This window comes from Sparus aurata, chromosome 15 (assembly GCF_900880675.1).
Source record: "Sparus aurata chromosome 15, fSpaAur1.1, whole genome shotgun sequence".
Lineage (NCBI taxonomy): Eukaryota > Metazoa > Chordata > Actinopteri > Spariformes > Sparidae > Sparus > Sparus aurata.
In genome coordinates, this window is record NC_044201.1 from 16,919,094 (window position 1) to 16,940,291 (window position 21,198).

Genomic DNA, 21,198 nt, shown 5'->3' on the forward strand with positions numbered 1-21,198 from the left:
TCATGCCACATACGGACGCTTCTTCAGTGCCCTGCGTTGATCCGACATGTCAAGCAGCTAAAAATCGATATTTTTGGCGGCGGAAGATACTGTTTTTTGTTAAACAGGAGCTTATTAACAGTATGTAGATCGACTGAAGTGGTGGAATTGTTGAATAGGACACAATAATAAGGTAACTCCTGAATTTGTCCATCTTTTGTCATAGTTTTCATTTTCAAAGCTGACTTCTTTTTTAGCGTTAGTCTTCTTTTTGCTGTGAAAACATCAACGGAATATTTTCTCAATGTTGTCATCAACAAAATTAACACTGGTACACATCCTTTCATCTGATCTCAAAACTGTCAAAAGTGTCGTGACACAAAGCCACTAATGATGTTTGTGGCTGACAAATAAGTTGCAGCTTATCTTTTCTTTGTATCTGATCGTTTCTGGCTTCCTCTGCCATGTCTGTGTAATTGCATTCTAATGAAGACTGTGCAGAAAGGCCTCGGATATCTGTTGAATCCACAAGCACTTGCCAATTTTACATTGGGACAACCTTGGTTCTCCTGAGAATCAGGTGCATCATATGTGAGGACAGATATTTTGATATCCCCCCAAACTGCATCGTGCTTAATCGAGCACTAAAGAGGTGGAGTGAGTCCTCTCTGCAGCCTCTAATCACGCCATCAATCAAAGTAGTTACCATTTCATTATTATTTTCCCACAAAGAACCAACACAACAGCACAATGCGTCATTGCTTTTCCAAAAATATACTTTAATACAGACATGTTTATAACCAGCGTGCATCTATGACCTGTAAATTCATGTAAACCCAACTCAAGACAAAGGTACTCATGACACAAAAAACATACAACGGAACAAGTATTGACATGCCTTTATAAGTACAACACAACAAATAAGTGGAGCAGCTTGATATTCAGGGTCGGAAGGTGAGAAAAAGGAGCTTTAATCCATCTCTGCATGTTGGAGGTGTTCTCTCCTCTTATCAGCATGCAGTGCACTCTGTAATCCTTGCACCAAAATGTGACTCTGGAAGCTTTGTTTGATTTATATCCTGTCTGATCTTCAAGGTGAAGTCACTACTTCCAAAAGCCCCTACACACATCCTGTATATGCGCCTCGTGGATGGGTCTGTGTGTGTGTGTGTGTGTGTGTAGTAGGGAGGCTTGGGAGAGGTTAAATAAATTGGTATTGACTTGTGAAGACAGTGTGTATGTACACTAAAACGGAAAGTTTAGATACTGTTGACAAACCAGTACAACCCTGATTCAAGAAAGGTGCTGGGACGCTGCAGACTGTGATAATTTACAACTCATATTTGTCATATAGTAAGGGATACAGCGCAAAGACAATATTCATTGATTTTTTTTAGTCATATCAGCTTTTTCTTAATTTGATGCCAGCAAAAAAAACCCACCTGTTTGGAACATTCCACAGGTAAACAGGTTCATTGGTAACAGGTGACAGTATCATGACTAAAAGGCTCAGTTGTTCCCAAGCAAGGATGGGCCTGGGTTCACCTCTTTGTGAAAAACATGATCGTATTACGAGTATTTCTACATGAGCTCAGAAACAGATAAACAGAAAAAATGCTGTAGTTGGAGATTTTCCAGTGAGACGGCCATGTTCTTCTGTAACACACGTGCAAAAAATAAAACATCTTTTGCTGATTTCTGCTGCTGGCTTCTCATTGACGTCACAGTATCTTGGAACTACTATACTGTATTTGCTGATCTAAACCAGTTTTACAATGCACACTGAAAACGGCATGATGTTATGGCAGGGTGCTTGGAGCATCCACAATTGTTGGTTGGATGCTGATTTCTATATGAAGCCTTGTGTCACTGAGAGATCTGCAACCTCCAGACTGCTTACCTGAGCTCATGTCCAAGCATTAAAGGAAAATTCTGATATTTTTAAACCTGGGACCTTTAGCCACATGTATTGCTATGTAAATTATTCGTACCTACCGAACGTTTTGGAATCAGACCATCAGATCACTTTAGCTGGCAGCCAGACACAGATGTAACGGCTGCAATGTAATCCTTTGGGGCAACTCCAATGTTAATCTTACTGTTACATCCATTAAAGGGTGTTTGTTTTAGTCAGTGACATGCTAAGGTCGTATTCAAAGTAATGGAACATAATAGAAATTATTCTGACAGAGAGAGACCTTTTGTTAAATAAATAGATCATCTCTGTAACCAGAAACAAGAGGTCTCGCTCTGAAATCTCAAGAGAGGTGAGTTGCTACAGTTACAGCCTATCTGGATCATACAAATCGGGTAAATAATCAGCTATGACTTTGGAGTCAACCTCAAACTGCCAGCAATAATTTATTTCCAAACTCCTGTCTTGAACTCTGTCTCACTGTTCATCTTTCATCTTCAAGCAACAACTCCTATCTAGCAAGTTTTCCGAACAGGACTTCACCTTGAACGAGACTTGCATTTTTGGTAACAACTAACAATAAATTCCATCTCCGGAGGAATTGTTTCTGGTATGTTGTCAAAAACAAGCAGTTTTGGTTGACATAAGTTTGAGGGTCAGAGTTGACCCAAAGGATAACATTGTGGCCTTTGCATGTGTGTCGTGGCTGCCACTTGAGGCGCTCTATTAGAGTCAAAAACCTTTGGTAAATATGAATTATTTGCACACTGAAGCACGTAGGACCCAGGTTTTACAATACCAGAATTCCCCTTTAAAAGTCTTTGAAATATCTGATCTGTCCATGTGATGGCATGTTGGATATTTGTACATATACAACGCCATTCAAGCCTTAGTTCATTGTTACTTTCTAATTTGATCTTTGCTTGTCTGTTGAGAACAATTCCCTTCACTGTGGTGGTTCTTCACTGTACCTACGTGTTCACAGCAGTATCAACAGACACATATGGAAAAAGAAACTTTGGCCTTTGATATTTTTCACTCCTAACCAAGACGGCGTAGTGTGTGCAAATTATGCCAGGACAATTTTTGCTTATCTAGTGCTCATACTCATTGACCAATCAAGTTGTTATCTCCTTTTTTTGACCCTTGAGGCTGCTGTTTGTACCATTTGTAAGACAATTTTGAAGGGATTTAATGTTATACTTGTTAAGCCAAAATAGAAATAAATAAAATCAGATGATATGATTAATGAGGATAGATTTTGCTATACAACATGGCTTTACTTGAATGTAGCAATTAAGCACAATCATAATAGAGTTTTTCTTTTACTTTTACAAACAGTGACAGCAAACAGACTTGAGATATGGCTTGAACACTTTAACGTTGGTAAAGTACGCAGTCAATGTTAATGACATTGGTCTAAACACTAAAAACATGAGATCTCCATCTCTGAAAACATTTCCATTCAGGCAGCTAACTATGCAATGAATCTGCATGACCTCATGCCTCAAATAGTATGTTCTGGGTTGTGGCAGATTAATTTAATCATAAAAAATCTTGCTGCATTCATCAGTTATAGGGAATAAAGAATTGCCAAAACAAGCTGGCAGAAGCACAACAACTACCATAGTAGGCTATAGTGTTAATGCTGATGTTCTAGCAAACATTTGCCTTCTTGCACTCATATGGAGACACAAAAGTATATTAGCAATAGTACATTGTACCCCCTTTTATGTCTGTTTTTTTCAACCAAGTGACTAAAAAACAACATACCCTCATACTTTAAACAGCTAACTACGTCGATTGCAAAATACTTGGTTTAGTTTAACAACATGGTTTGGCTTAAAATAACCCACTTCTGCAACTGCATGAGACGTAACCGCACCTCAAAGTATGAATAAAAACTGACTGTTGACTTAGACTTAACTTGACAAAACTTAATTTCACACTGGACACAAACAGCGTTCTCTTAGTTGACTTTCTCCTTTGAGGCCGTAATAATTACTACAGCCACTAGAGGTCGCCACCTGAAAAGATGCGTAAATATGTTTCATATTATATTGCTTTTAAAGTCAACCTATATTGTTGTTTGTCTGATGATAGTCTGAGTAAAGTAACATCTGCGTCCTTTGTGAGTGTTTGACTTTCTTTGCTAGCTAGTTGAGTCTAGCCAATAATGGCTACCATCGGCTGAAATGGGATTAAAGGGAGCTGTAAGACTCATCAGCTAACTAGGCTAAAAATGAATTTTGCTGCTGAGTTGAGTGATAATTTTAGTGCTAAGAGCAACTCTTTGATAACACACAGAGGCATCAGCTGCTAACACATACAATATTGATTGATGAAGGTTTAAGTTCCATGAAGTTTATCTAGTTTTCATGGTAAACAACAAAGCAACAAGGCGCATGGAAAATGTATATTCTTAATTCTGGGAAACACTTGTGAGATACAAGCTGACTTGCCAGTCTTCTTCACCATGGACTCATGTTGTTGTGCTAATTATATCAAGGTATTACAATTAATTTGGCACAGATGCACTGATGCTTAAACATGCTAAATGTTACTCCTACCCAACTGGCCGAACATGATGGGAACAAACACTCATTACATTGCAAACAGACACCATACTGTTACTTTTTTTAACATAGTGAATCACTGTGCAGCAAAGAGAACACGACAGTGTTTTGACAAATATCCAGTAATAGTTAACAAACATGCACCACAAAGTCAAGCTGAAGACATTTTAACACTATCTGGTACATCTACTGTAGCTAAAACGCTGAAGTGTTCAACTGTGTGACAGCATTTAGCTTTAATATTGCCGTTGATCTTTGTTTATAATGGAAATGCTCATTGCTTTTGTACATGGCTGCCCAGCTAAGCCACTCTTGTGCTAGGATTTTTATTGGTGCATTGTACAGTCCTCACAGTGCCTATTGAGGGCTTATTGTAATACGGGCAGTGAACTGCAATCTGTATGTATGTATGCAGATATGTGCATCGATGATGTATGCATGTGCTGCTTGTAGTTGTGTGCATTGTTGTTTCTGTTGATCTCCTGTTGGCACTTCATGAATACATTGTCCTCTGCAACAGGAGACTGGCATCTCCAAGTCCCATTGACCATCCTCACTATAGATGAAAGCTTTGACCCAAACTAGTCTATGCGGGACAAACTAAAGTCAAAGTATCCAAATTTAAACGACTGCTCCGTCCTCTTGACGAGCGGAGATGAATGAAGATGTGCTGCCAAAGCAAAGTACTGAAACAGCATAGAAAAACAATGCTTTCTCTACAGGGCTTCAAAGGGGAAGGTGAGGACAAGATGAAAGGGTGGATGCATTGTGATATTTGAAAAGCTCTGGCTAGCCCCTCGACTAACTGATGTCAAGGTATGTGCTTTTAGCAGTCTCTCTTTTCGCTGGGATATGAAGGCAGACACTATCAGGTTGAATCAAGTGCCCTCTAATGTGACTCGCTTGCAGGTGTGCAATGACAGTCGAGAGAACATCCAAGATAATCTCCAATTAAAAGACAGTGTCCAGCAAGCAAATATTTACAGATATCTTGCAGTTAAGACTCTGAGCATTTCTGTCAGCACACATCCTTCATGTCCCCTCTGCTGTTCGTTTTTAATCAAATATTGAACAAAGTACTGCAACATGCCTGAGCCCAAAAAATTCTCTAGTTTTTGATGTTTTGAGTCTCTTAATTACTTTTTTTTCAAGTGAAACATGAAAAAAGTGCTTGAGTTCTCAACTTTCAAAACTCTTCAATAGTCGACCTTCTCTTCTTCTCACTGCATCCTCTATCTCCGCAAGGACTGAACGAAAGATTTAAAGTTCTGCTGTTGTCCAGACAGGCTCTGAAACACACTAGATTACATGATGTTATAATGGACTCTGGGGGTCAGAGAATACCAATTTGGGATGAGGTTTACTGTTACATTGGACACACTTTGTTCTCAGGGATTGGCAGCTGGGCAAACGAGCCACAGTCGGTTGGAGAGTCGTCAGACCTGGGCGACCCATTGCCACCAACGGGGATGCGGGCTGCAATGGCTGACATTTCTCCTGTCTGACTCTCCGCAGTGATTCCTGGATGTCGCTCTGATGTCTGGTTCATGTTGCTGTCTGGGATGGACCCCATGCCGGTGAAGAGCTGGATTAGGCACTTCCGGAACTGGACAGAAAACAACAACAACATTGTTTGTTGTAACAGTGTTTAAGGACCACATCTATTAGATTGATTCCACTCTCACTTTGGCTTATCTTATCTTATCTTAGCTTAGTAACACTATGTAAATCTGCTGAAAGATAGCAGATTGTTGAGTCTCTTTCTATCCATCCATCCATCCAGTCGATCAAAGCTAACGTGCGAGTGGCAGGGTCCACCAGTCTCATGCTCATTCAGAATCCATTACCAAATTGGGTCTTTGGCATCCGATCTGAACCATTAACCCAAAGTGTAGATATCTGGAAAGTAGATAGTCTTTACTTCAGAATCACTTTCAAAGTTACATAGTGTTGCTTTAAAGAGTGCAAGGAGGGGGGAATGGCTGGCCTGGCTCTATCTAATGTTCACAAATACTTACATATATAAAGAGCACTTTGTTGTTAACAGTGTAACCTGCAGTTTGTTTTTCCTAGTGTCCAACTGAGATGGACAGCCTGTTATGCATTAAGCAGTAAACTGAGCCTTTTAGTCTTAGTAGACATTGTTTAACATTGTTTAACTCCCTCTAAAATCAGACAACAAACCTAGACTTATGTCTTTGAGATTTTTTTGTTGTTTCTTTTCCCTGTTGTCCAAACATATTTTCTAGTGGTCAATAATCAAAGAGCATCACTAACTGTATTACACAGAGCAGTGTGTGCATTGCCCTCTCAGACACACATGAGCAACATGGTTGTGACAATGACGCCATGTCAGTAATTGTTCTTGGAAATACATGGCCATTTCAGACCAGTCCCAACTAATAGCCTCACAATCATTTGTTTCCACATTACTTTAAATCTAAAAACACTAATTGACCTTTTTGTCATTGTTGAAGCTCCCCACTCTGTGAAGCCTCGGGGAGAAATCATGATTCCTGACCCTTAATGACCTGTCTAATTTGACACGTAAGCCTCCTAACTGCTTCCCTCAAACCAGTAATGCTTTTAAAGAGTGGCAATAACACCTCCGTTACCCTCTATTGTCATGACTAAAGCATAAGGCTGCAATTTTGCAGTCTATGGCTCTGTTCACTCTGGGACCTTAAATATGCTGTTAAACCCCTTACATCTAGTGCTTGTATAACATTTCGTCGCAACCTTGTCCCTTCACAGAGAATAAGGGCATAAAATGTCATCTTAATGGCAAAATGAATAGCCAGGAACACATTTACCCTGAACATCTACAGCAGATCAGCCTGCTTCCATCTGCTTCTTTAAAGCAGCTGAGTTACGAGAGTCACATAGGGCTATGGCACCAATTTCGAGCATACCTAACAGGCCTGCATCGCTATATTGCTATACAGTAGGATACATACATACTTTAGATATGGATATAAACAAAATAACTAACTGTCATACAGTATTATTGTCAACTCATCGCTTTTTAACGCTTCGTAAGTCTTATCTCATCTCATCTCTGATGATCCCATGATTTGGTCATACAGCTTTTCCCTGTGTGAACCTTATGTTTATCTGTTGTCCGGCAGTGGGTTGTATTTTAAAAGTTATTTTGATTTTCACACAGACTTTCTGCCCCAAAAGGATCAAATGTTTCCCTGAGGCAAAACTATTCACCGATTACACCAGCCATAGTTACTGTAACAGCAGAAAGGAAAGACTTGCCAGAACTGCACAGTCTCTGGAAAATTGGTTTACTTTCAGGCAGATCATAGATATCTGTGGGATCATGGTAACACATTTAAGGCCATGGCCTACTGCTAGATAAAAGCTTCAAAAGTTTACTTTGATTTCCCCCCTTGCAGTTGTAAATGGGGCACTTTGTGGTCAAATCATGGAGCAACATATGGAGTGCTCTGGTCACAGTTGGGATAGATGCTGGGCACCCAGCGGGTTCATCGGAGCCTTTCTATCAGGAAAAAAAAAAGACGAGCTTGGAGACGAGCCTGGTTAAAGTGGATTACACAGTAAAGTTCCGGCCTATAAAACCCAACAAATGATGTCAAGGATGTCAAAATTCAGCAAAGAGTTGGTGATAATTCTTAGGGTTTTTTTTTCAATGTGAGCAACACTGTTCAAGATTCAAGGGGGTTTCTTTGTAACTCATTCATACTACACAAACACAGAACATTTATATAGTTATTTATATACAGTCTATATGTGTAGCAGTCCCACTGTATAATACTTCTTAGTGCTATATTGTAGGCAACTGGAGTTATTTCAGTTTCTTGAAGATGTTTCACCTCTCATCCAAGAGGCTTCTTCAGTAATAACTCACTGGAGGGGAGTTGCAGGCTTTTAAACCATGTGTGGGACTGTCCTTACAGAGTCGCTTAGGACCCATGCGAACTCTGAGTTTCAGAGTTGTTAAGGCCCCCACACACCACCCAGACTAAAACCAATGGCCAACTCCGTTGCCTCTTGTCTGACCCGTTCGGCAGAAATGTTGCATTGAAACACTGGAGCTGATGCTGTCCACACAGTTCCAAAAGCTTCCAACGCAGCTAAACACACAAAACAGATTTGTTCCCAAACTCGTCCGAGGTCTCCCCAAACGCTTCAGATGGCCAATGGTTGGCCTGGTGTGTTTCGTTGACCCAACCGGCCTTCACGTGGGTTGCTAGGGCTAGATGAGCCCAGGTGTGGATGGTTGTTTAGCTGTCTGGGGAGGGAGCTTAGTACAGCATTGTAGGTGGGTGATGAGTAAAAGAAAGCAGCAGTCACTGGATAATCTAGTAATGTGCTGCCCCCTATTTTTTTGTTTTTTGAGTGACCCCTTCTTACATATCAAACCTTCTTTTTGGACTACAAATCAGTACAGTTAATTTGTAAATCAATGTTTTTATTTATATAATGGCTTTTGTCCAATAATGAAAATACAGCCGACAACCTGCGTCTACACACTCCGATACAGTAGGTGGCAGTGTGCACCTTTTAAGTTGGTTTGTGATCTGCCAATAAGCGGGAGCAAGAACAACAAGCACAGCATGAACTTGAGGCACTCTTTGCGTCAAACTGCTGCACCTGGGTAGAGCCACGCAGTGCAGACTATAGAGCACATGTCATTTCAGAGGAAGACATACATGATTGCAACTTGCAATACATCTTTCACAATGGTTCAGAAAGAAAGGAAAAATTCTACAATACATTTTGTTGGGGCTGAGGAATAATTCATCATCCATCTTTGCTCACTACATTTAGCCTTTCTCACCCTCTGTTGTGCTGAAAATGCAGGTTGTCATTCTCTGCTATCAATATTGGCCACAACAAGCAGGTAAATAAAATATTACCACATTTTCTAGCTACATTTCATTCCACTGATGGTTTGACTGTCCATAAGGCCATATGGATCATTTCCATTTCATGCATTTGCATTTTCATGTCTTTGTTTTCTTTGTAGCTCTTTAGGTTCATTGAGTGCAGGTTGAGAATAATTGACATCAGCACATACCATTTATAGGGTGCATTTGCTTGGCTGAATTAAGCTGACTTCTATTATGGCAGGTTCACTTAGCTTTTCAAACGAGCTTTCTTGAGTGCTTATATTGCACTTTTTCAGCATGTTTTAAAACACCAAGGACACAGGCATTGAGGTCATAATGCCCTGAGCTCACATGTGTTCTGCTGTTTTCGTTCTGTCAAATTCATTGGTGATTTGTCAAATACAGGTGTGGTGTATGCAAAGAGGCTGCAAATATTTATTTCTTGAGAGCCGCTGTGAACGAAGCCCTTAAGTTCTCTAACAGCTTCATTTACGGCACAGCTGTCCTTTCATAGTACGCTCAGCGATGGGCTGAACCTCTGCTGAGATGGCCTGTGCTCCCACGATCTGTGGGTTCATTTGTCTAATTACCTAAATGAAAAGTTAAAGAATAACATTCTCTCTTCTAACGGTGATCATGCTTTTACTGCAGGATTGCATTTGGGCTAAAAACTCTGCCTACGACAGCAGGATGAAAAGAACAAAGTATATTTTCTCATGAAGGATCAATAAAGTTTTCCTCTCCCATCAAGCTCCTAGTGAACAAAACGCTAATTCATTAGCTTAAATCAAAGTATATCTTGTGGGAACTGTCTGCGCTGTATTATTTTTAGATCTATGCTTTGCCTTTCCTATTGATTAAGTAGTTTGACATGGAGAGATCATAGCCTGTGTCAGGCCAATGTAAAATGGATTTGAAATAATAGTAGAAGTGATAAATGGACATTTCTCCAATGTTTTTTCACCTCCGATCTTTTGACTCAAGAGATCCCCGGAGGCTGTCACTCTCTAAAATTGTTACTCCAAGTAGCTCTTGACTCTGGATCACCTTACCTTGTTATGTAACTCGGAGAGACAGAGTGAGAGGGAGAGTGATCACAAGCAAGTAAGCTCTAGAGGTCAGCTGACTTCTATAAGCGCAAGTAATTTGGCTTATGCTGCGGGAGCTCGAACCAGAATCTGCCTGGAAGCTGACCTTATTTACATCCAGTCGATGTCTTAGTGGAAACACTGGCTGACATTTCAACAGAGAGTGCAGCTCAGAATTGGGGCAATCAGATGGGCATGCAGACTCCATACTGCTCTCTGGCCATACAACTGGACTCCTATTCCCCTATCTGAAAATAGATTGCTATGAAGTGAACTGTATGTAAGTCATGTTTGTCATAACTGGCCTTGACAGTTTTAATGCTCACTCTACAGCCCGCACTGCAAAGAGTCATATTTTTAAAATACAATACAACCTGTCATGTACAATAAAAACTCCCCGCAGGCAGTGGAGCAATGTGGAAATGTGGAAGAATACATGTTAACATGAAAAGGTTGTTAAAGAGCTTTCGGACTTCACTTTCACATGGAAGTGTGAATAGAACGTCACAGGATTAGATTTGTATGACAGCGACTCCAAACTGCAGCTGGAACCAAAGAAAACTGATGAGGCTTCAGTAAATTGGACACAGCACACTCATGTTTACCTTAGTTCTAGGAGCAGTCAAAGTTTTGCTCAAGGGCACTGCGAGGTCCATTTCTGCACATAACGGTTTTAAACTCAGATTCTTGCCGTATCTGACAAATCGCAACTTTAATGGCTCCAGTCTCTTTGTGTCAGCATGCAAATACTGTACCTTAATTACAGCTATATTTAAAATCCACATGATTCCACATGAAAAGTCTTGACCTTTTGAGTGCAGCTGCCTTAAATTAATTACGCAATTGAGAGTCCCATTGGGCGGGAATGTTTACCTATTAATAAATCATTAAAATTCTGGTGTCAAGAACGTTGGTTAAATACCATAAATCACTCAGTAGCCATACAGGGGAGAAAATATATATATATATATATAAAAAACAGACAAACAACTTAAGTTTTGCTTAACCTATCAAAACAAGACAAAAAATAATCTAAATTCATGGGTTAAACACTTGCATGCAATCACTCCTTTCTTACGGCTCCTGACATATAGTACCCCAAGAGAGTGGGAAGAAGAGCTAGCACAATGTAAAATCAAACAAATTAAAAGGCATGAAAAAATGTCAGCAGCTCTTTCACAGCTGCATACCTCACGAGCGTATCATAGGGGGCTAATGTATTTTTTAACAGAGCCACACATGGACAATTGTACTCTCTGGATTTCATGTTTCTTTTATTCATACGCTATGCATTATTGAGAGACAGGCTAACACCCAGCAACAACAGAAAAAAAACATCTCAGCATTGTGAGACAGCTTTCATCTGCTGCATACACTGATGGGTCTCAACTCTGGCAAAGGAAGGAATTTAGCTCCCTACCCCTAACACTACTCTAACTAGTTTTGGTAATGGATTGCAAAAAATACTTAAATGTACTAAGGCTGGATCAAGTAGTATTCTTTCTAAAACGAAAACTGTTTAAAACTTTTACCTGTTTGTTCATGAAGACGTAAATGATTGGGTTGTAGACAGCAGCTGTCTTGGAAAAGAAGGCGGGGATGGCAGCCAGCCTGGGGTCGAGATGGATGGTGGGATGAGCTGTGACCAGTATGGAGAAGGCTGCGTATGGCGTCCAGCCGACCATGAACGCGACGATCATCACCACCACCATACGGGTCACCTGCCGCTCTGGCTTCTTGGCAGTGGCCAGACGACCATGGGATACCTAGACAAAAACACAGAACCATGGGCTAGCTGTACAGTACTGTGTAGCTTAACAGACAGTTTATCTATTGTATTGGACTACGAACACATAGTATTTTACTTTTATTGTTACTGATTTTGTGGTTTAAAGCGGTTTGACATTTGAATTGACTTTACTTAAAAGGACAAAGCCTCATGACATAACAGTTCATCGCTGCAATGCCTTATTCTGTTTGAATGTGGCCTAAAGCTAAAAATGTACTTTCTCCTTTGTTTAAGCTGAACACGAACCAAAAAAAAGTTTTATTTTGTGACATGTGGAGAAAAAACATCTATTCATGCCATATAGTACTTTTTAAACTGTATGTAAACAGTGGAAATACAGTCACATGGTAATATACAGGGTGATATCCGATGCACACAATTTCCTAAAGTCTGGGCTGTATTCATTAAGTAAATAAAACTCATGCTGACCTTCCTGAGCTTCCGCAGTAGCTTTCCATAGCAGAAAAATATAAGTCCAAGCGGCAGAATGAAACAGGTGGTGAAGAAAGTGATGATGTAGCTGTGATCTATCATGTTGGTTGAATACCTGTTCAGAGGTAAAGAAGAAAGATGTTTTACATTAATATTTTAAATTTTAAAATATTTTAAACATACATATAAACCCGACCAAAATTACTTGACTGCAGTTTTTGACAATTACACTTCTGTTTGAAGTGAATAGTACATGAATTGTGGTGAACTATCAATAATGGTAGATAGAGATAGATCAATAGAGTGATGTATAGAGGCAAAAACATGACAGGCCATTTAATTGGTTTGATAACACTTGTGTGTCGCTAAGTGATCCCATAATTTCCTAGCTATGAGCTGTCTGTGAAATGCCATTTTGATATTTTGAGGCCGGCTTTTATCTAGCTGCAGAGAAAGAAGACAGAGCTTCAGTTAAAAGGGAAATTTGTGTGCACAGCTGAGACAAATCTCTGTGACACAATTTGGCCCTGGAGGCCACTAATTAAGTCTAATTATGTTATTGACATGAAAATACCTGCCACAGTCAACTGAAACAACTTGGAGGGAACTTGTATTTAAATTTGTATGCATATGTAGAACCACGGACGTGAGGCTGAGCACACAATCATGACGGGGTGATTCACTCCTCATTCCTCATGAATTCATTGTCATGAAACACATGCTAAATAGTAATTCATGATCCAGCAAAACCAATCTGACAAGAGGGCCATGCCATACTGTGGTTAACAGACACAGCAGAGTTACAAGGGTTTTGTTTGGTATACGTGCACAAAATAACTGAAAAGGCAGAAATTCTGGTCCCAGTGAAAGCAGATCATCTGACTCCTTGAAAATGCAATATCTCATGTCATTTTGTTTTGTTGCTATAATTCCCGCCATGTGCAGGAAAGCCCCAACAACTTGGATGTAAGCCCCTCCAATCTGAAAGGTTTTGGGCTATAGATTTACAGAGTTGCATTTGTTCATTCAATTTGATTTGTCGCCAAACGCATCAGACTAAACCAATTGCTTCTCTGAAATGAACTGAACTGTATTAATCGTGGAAAGGAGGATCTGAATCAACCACTCTACTGATGCAATTGCCCAAATGAAGTGTTTAGTTTCCCCAGCAATTCCATCTTTTGGTTTAGGCGTCCAAAGATATTTGAGATTCAGTGACTTAATGAGCCACTTCTATATTTGAGACCGACAGCTTCCACTACTGCCAGGCAAACTGTAATTCTTGATGAGGTGAACCACATGAACTGGTCCAGTCCATTCTGTCAAGCAATCCCAAATAAATCTAATTATTTACAAGAATCAGTCTTCCCACCACCAGCTGGTGTGCCCCTGCTCACCTACGGCCTGTTTGACTGTCAGAGTGAATCAACTCATTTAAACTGGAGAGTTCAGTATTTCTTCACATTTGAAAGTTAAAGCATCACTGAGTTTCTCGGAGGTCTTTGTTGATACTACCACTGTGGAACACCAAAGTGTGAGCTATTTAAATTACAAAGTCATATATTCATGGAAACTTGTGTAATATTATCCTAAAATGCCTATCCCAGTCTCACCCAAAGTGAATCCAAAGCTATTGTTGAACCACTAGGAGCTCAGACATGGTTTTGGGCTCTATTGATGGGGTAAATCTGAACTCTTTCCCCAAACAGACAAAATCTGTGCAAGTGCTCCTGTCATTGATCGACAGAAGTTTGAACACACTGAATTATTTATCTTTTTTCCTCACCTGAATTTTTCAATGCAAAAATATATCAGCTTCCATATAATGGGTATGCTGGTCCTATAATATATGCCATTGGCCATGTTTTCACTACTTAACAGAGAAACCGAGCAACAATCAACTCTTCGAACAATTAAAAGAGATGATGGATTGGATTTGTATGGCGCTTTTCTCGACACTCAAAGCGCCTGACAGGGTTCCAGGTTCCATTCATTCACACACAGTCATACTGGTGGTGGTAAACTACGATAGTAGCCACAGCTGCCCTGGGGCAGACTGACGGAAGCGTGGCTGCCATTCAGCCCCTCCGGCCCCTCCGACCACCACCTCAGACATACAGCAGTCCTACACATTCACAAGTGATAGCTCACATGAGAAAGCTCAGCGAGGACAAGGTATATTGTTTAGTTTATTTATTCATATTTTCCCCATCAAGTCCGGGGATTTGAGTTATCAACCTTTATCTGTGTGTGTCTTTTCTACAGTATAAATGTCAAAAATTCCTGAGCACTAGAGGGTATTTTACAGAAAGTCAGCAGAATACTTGTAGATGTAGATTGTATTCCAACCTCACCAAGGAGGCAGACACCAACTTCTTTAGCACAATCCTTAAAACCTTGCATGTATGCTTTTTAGCATTCAGAAGCTTTCCAACTCTGAATATCTGCATGTATCCGGAGATTAAGAAAAGATGCACATAAGTGAGGCTTTTAAAATGCACTAGGCTGTGCATGTGGGAACATTCTGGACCACGAGCACCTGTGCTGTTCACGCTCCTGCTGGTAACCAAATGTTTTCTGACAGAACTCATGCTGCGTGCAGCCAGAGGTGGAACGGGTCATCTATGTGCGGGGTATCTCCATAAGGTGATGTCTTAATTGTATTGTCTGAACCATTCATTCCCCCTATGCTTCTTCTGAGCAATGGTTCAGTTACAGGGCTCGAGGCAAACACTCAGCCCCCCATCTGAACAGTTTTGATCAAAGCGGCTAAATAGCATTAGCCAGATGGCACCCTGAGGGCCAAGGTCAGAGACGACCTGTTCTTGCCATTTTCCACAAGACACTTTCAGACAGTGTGAGCTAACGTAGCTGAAGTCACAGGGCTGACAGTACAATGTTTACAATCTTCTGTTTGTGCAGGAGTTGTGTGGTAAGAAAAATAATCAATAGAGGGAGTTTTCTGTTCTAACAGGCTGGCAACAGTGGATGCCCATGTGCTGCATGACGGCTGCATTGTTGAGCGGCTGCTGCTCACTCTCATGTTTGTGTTCGCATAGGCTGCGTTGCTTGCCTGATTTTTATTTATGTCACATTATTATTTACCCCACCCCACCCTTGGGCCAGTAGTGGTGGTGCGACTGCAGAGTGGCACCTCCACATGGCACTTGGCCGCCCCAAATCTGGACAATTGAACCACATGTCTCTGCTTTTCGTGCCAACTTACTCCCAGGCTCAGACGAGCACAAAAATGGTTGATGTATGAATAGATGAAACTATAGCAACTCTACAGGAATTTTTACTGAGCACAGGTGTGCCAAGAAAAGGTCAGGTCAGGTGACAAGAAAGCATATAGAACTGCCATAGAGAGACAAAAAGCAATAAGGTGGTAAAGCAGAGGCATCAGGAGAGTCGTGGCAGGCAATCCAGACCATTAAAGGCATCTGATCCAGGATTATGTGAGTTAAACTGCTCGGCCTGATAACATCCCTGGCCATTTACCATCTTAGTGTTTTCTGTCACTATTTCCCTTAAGTTAAGTAGAAATGATGGTCCTTGAACAACATTAACCATGGTGTTCCAGGGACAACCATAACATGAGTCACAAAGCTGTGACATCACAACAGCATGATTGGTCGGTCGTAATGGTGGTCATGTAAAAACATTAATTATGATGTAAAAAATAAATGACTTTTTTCTACATCAGTATTTGATATCAGATGAAATAATTACCTACAGTCTTCAGTATGAAGTGAACAGTTTCATCCAAATCACAAAAAAATGTTTTTTCTCACTCACTCCTCATGGTCATGATACTCAGCCACGGAAGATGTTTTTTGTGCCCATTGCATAAACAATGAAGGTGAAAAGAACTTTGTGTTGATCCGAGTGTTTAAAAATGTGATTTGATTGTTTGCAATCGATAATCCAAACTTCACTGTCAACAATTTTCAACAGTTTTTGGAAGACATTTCAACAACAGTGAGGATTAAGTGAGAACATAGATTTTTGTGATTTAGGTGAATGGTTCTTTTAACATTAATTCTCCTCTGTCGTTGGTTTAAAAAGACATAACTCTTTGTGGGTTTACGAAGAAAATGAAGCTCTCATTTCTCACCAGTCAGGCTCGCAGGTGGTCCCGATCTTGCTTATAGTGTATCTGTTCCAGCCTAGCACTGGAGGGAAGGTCCAGATGAAGGAGAAGGTCCAGACGAACAGCAGACCCAGGATGGCATGCTTCGCTTGCAGTCGGATGTTTCCCAGAGGCCGGCAGATCACAAAGAACCGTTCGAAGGACAGAACGGCAAGGGACCACAGGGCCACGATCCCTGAGGCAAACAGAAGGAGGTCAGTGTGTGGGATCTCTGCAGGACGGCAGCAGTGAGAAACACACACCATTAAGGCCTGGACCACAGCTCTGTGTTTTTCATTTGTTATCTGACACAGTAATAAACTTGAAGACATTGTTTTCTGGAATTTTACAACAGTTGGGATCATAATGCTGAGTTTGAAATCTTATTAGTTTCTTTGTCTTTCTTTTCCACCCACCTATAGTCTTTTCCACCCCCCTATAGTCCATCTATGTTTCTTCATTTCTGACAGGGTATCCCAATTCTGTACTGTGCAGAGGTAAATGCGGCAAGACTGTTGCTAGAAATAGTTCAGGGTAGGTGCATCAGCTGCCTCCTAATGGGCTAAAAAAAGCCAACTTTAATTATGGTAATAAGTCACCCTCACAGACCATTTAATTACCTATCTCTCCACAGCCAGATACTCCTAGTGCCTGCCTACTAAGCACACTGGAGAGGACAAAAGAGAGAGGTGGAAACAAGTGTTTGCAATTGTCTCAAGAGCCTTTGCAAAGGTTCACCAATAAAATGAACACCGATACTACAATGCTGTTTTTTTTTTTAAGCTTTTTTAAGTCAACTAAAACTGACCATCAAAGGTATCTAAAAAAACAACAATTCTGTTTTTTCCCCAAATGTTTTTTTTAAGCACTTATCTGTAGACCACAGGTGGACACAGAGAGGAAACCTAAAAAATAAACAGAAACAGGAGATTTTCTCACCCTGAGCAAAATATTAAGTGGAGTGTCCATCTGGTTCGTCAGGAAGATCTTCCTCCGCTTCATCACTGTCTAATTTACTCCCACACAAGCATGCAATATGTACATAAACACTGAGCCCCATTATACACCATGATATGGTGTACTTTCATTAATTCTGGTTCATTGTCTTTGGAATTTTTTGGTATTTATCATCATTATTAATATGTTAAGTGTTTCCTAGGCTACAATAACTTAATAATAATGATCAAAGTTGTCTCATTAAAGCGCCACAAGTTAAATTTTTACCACGTGAAAATCACTAAATATTCATCACATTCTCATAAACAGTCATTATAAAAGAATATATTCTGACCATAACACATTTGTACTTTTTTTAAATTAAGAAATCCTGTGACTTCCTGTTTCACACCACTTCACAAGTTGTCCGAGTTACCAAAATAGGATCTCAAAAACCTTGTTACCTAATTCAAGGAGACTTTTCCTGAGTTAATCAGGTATTTTTCTTTTCAGGCTTATCCCATGCAGCATCCCACGTTGGGAACCTCTGTATTCAGCCCAAGACAACCTCAGTAGAGACCGTGAAACCAATCCGCTAACTTAGTTAAATGTTATTGGTGGTCACGGTGTTGGTAACTTACTTATGGCCGGTCATGCACTGCAGTATGTGAGGAGGCTCCTGAGCGTGGCTTTGAATTCTGCTTTTAAATACTACAAACACATACCTGCAGTGTGTTTGTATGCACACAGGGCAGCAGAGCAGCAAATATGATGCAGGTACATCGGGCACATAAGAATACAATAAGTTCCCCATGAATCAGAAACTGTGGTGACTGTTTTGATGGTTTTCTGAGCTCAGTGAAGTTTTCCTGTTTTTGATCTTGACAATTTTGAATCAAATACCACTTCTTCACAAAGCTTTTCCCCATAATGAAGATTATGCTTGCAGACCTAAATTATGAGGGTTGAGCTTCATGTACTAGCTGGAAAGAATGTAATATTGCTGAATTTGTATTATTACCTCATTCATTTGATTTTTTTTTCTCCCAAACTACATAGAGCCCCTTCTAAGTTTTCTTTACACACATATTGACTCCTGTGTGATGTTTTGCTTCATTCTGTACTTTGTGAATTTCACTTAAAGTCTTACTTAAGTATCCTTATCCTCATCACTACAGCAAGACGTATGTTACTCTGACAGTAAAATGATTTCTTATTTCACACAAACACTAATTTTAAGATATGAACTTTTACATTTTCTTGGCAAAGTTTCTGTCACCCTGCTCCAATGGTCCCTGGTCAACTTTCTCATTATGGCAACAGCTGTAGTAGAACTGATTTGTCACTTTTATTTGACCTCCCTCCCAGATGTCCTGATTCATGACCAGATGTTGAAGTCAGCGCTGATGGATGAGGATGTGCCATGTGGAGCCTGTTTTACAGTCATCACATATCTTTGCGCGATATGTGGAAACAGCTCCGACACTGACACCTACAGTTATAGAAGTTGTCACATGCGGCCAAATAGTTACAATAGCACAAAGGGGGGGGGGGGGGGGGAGAGGAAAGGGAAAGACGGGTCAACCTACCGAAAAAAGTAACAGCGAACCCCTCCAAGACGCAAGCCCACTTCCCAAGGAAGAAATAACCCCTGGCGTTTGTCAGGAAACTTATTACTCCACCGGTGAGGGAGACCAGAAAGTCAGCGATGGCCAGATTAACTATGATATAGTTCAGGGGCTGTCTGAGTTGTTTGAACTTGAAAGTGACGAACATGACGAGGAAATTTTCGCTCAGAGACAGCGAGGTGACCACAAACATGAGCACAGCCAGGACCGTGAAGTGCCACTGCGCGATGTTTCGGATGGGTGCAGTGAAGGGATCGTCAGTGGGGGAGAGTTCAGCTGCCACAGTGTAGGACACAGCGTTCACCGGCAGGCTTAAAGTATCCATTGTCCATGGGTGAAGGCTACTTGCTTGGTGAGCTTAGAGAAAATCCTGCTCTTTCTTTTCTTTTCTTTTTTCTCTCACTCTCACAACTCAATGTGGAGTAACTCCTGAACAGCCGCGCTCACTGGTCTGCGCTGCATGCGCTCTGGAGCATCCTCCTGCGCGCCCTGGGAATCTTTTTTGACAAAGTTCTTGCGTTGAAGTCCTCACAGGCTGACACGCATGACTGGACAGGAATCCTCGAGAAATATTCAGTAGAGCTTTTTTTTTGGAAGCGTGGGTCTACATGTGAGAGCGGCGTAGTGGCGGAGCGCACGTTGCCGGCAGAGGGAGGCGGTGTCTCGAAAAGGGCTGGCAGCAAGTGCGTGAATGACAGATCAGTGGCATCTTGAAAGCTCTTATATAGGCTGCTCCGGCATCGCTGATTGCTGCTGCTGCTGCTGCTGCCCTCCAGGAGAGGCGACAGGGCGCCGCGCGTCCTTCTCGTGTGCGCTCCTTTGCGCGCCGCGGACACCGATGATCCAGTTGCTGCGATCGATCCCATCACAAAACACAAGTCATTAGCAGTCATGATTGATACGCAAAGTGAGTGTGTTTTTTAGAATCACACACGTGGGAGCTTTGCCTTTTTTCCCAGTATGCAATTCAGTAGGATGATGATGACCAATTAAGCATCCCAGCAGGCTGTTTATGGTTCATTGTTGTATTCCTTTAATATTAAGTTCACTTTTTTACACATTACATGTGGAATTATTATGTAATGGACACGAGTGATTTCAAGCACCTGTGTGGTCAGGTAACCTAGATCAGAGCCCTGTGCTTTGTGCACGTCTGTTCACTCCAGTTATGACATACAAGTCTGCAAATGCCTTGTCTGCCTGCTGTAGGTTAATTCCAATCAATAGCTCTCTTTGCTGCAGCGTGGCATCAAGAGGTCAAGTCACACAACAGCCAGGGCTTTTATTATGTTAGACACACACACACACACACATACAAACACACCACCACAACCACCTGCTCAGGAATTATTTAATGGGCTTGAACTTGGGAAACAGATTTCGCACACTTTCAGCCCTATCTTCCAAAAATCTTAAATATAATCATTTGTCGTCAGACTTGAGACATCAAATCTTCACCATTGTGCCATAAGCTCGATAAGCACACATTAACGATTACAAGGATCAATGAAAAGTCCTGTGCTGAAAGGGAGATCGATTGCACTGGTTTTTAACGCTGTAGGATGGCAGACTGAGCAAATATACAGTGTAAGTCTGCACCTCGCAGCTGCAAGGTATGATGTGATATAAAAGTTTGTGCGATGAGCGCACATTTCTAAAACAAAGACAAAGAAATCATTTGCGATCTTTTAGGTCTGCATGAAAAGACATCAGTGTCATTTACACATGTCCCCACCACTAAACATTTGGCCTCATTACTTTCTAATAGCATAATTCATTCAAAAAAATGTTTAAGGTGACCTGGGAATATTTCCAGCTGTTTTTGTGCTGACTAAAACCAGTATTCAAAGTCAACCCATGA

The 21,198-nt window shown here is 40.9% G+C and overlaps 1 protein-coding gene across 1 annotated transcript; it reads right to left on the reverse strand.

Annotated features, from left to right (window-relative positions):
* Positions 1–741: 741 nt before the first annotated feature.
* Positions 742–20,039, reverse strand: valopa (vertebrate ancient long opsin a). Its single transcript, XM_030440946.1, has 5 exons — positions 19,299–20,039; positions 16,759–16,969; positions 12,639–12,756; positions 11,953–12,186; positions 742–6,076 (listed from the first exon to the last, which is right to left on the reverse strand). The coding sequence occupies exons 1-5, from the start codon at positions 19,660–19,662 to the stop codon at positions 5,837–5,839; spliced, it is 1,167 nt and encodes a 388-aa protein (XP_030296806.1). The 5' UTR covers positions 19,663–20,039; the 3' UTR covers positions 742–5,836.
* Between the last annotated feature and the right edge of the window lie 1,159 nt (positions 20,040–21,198).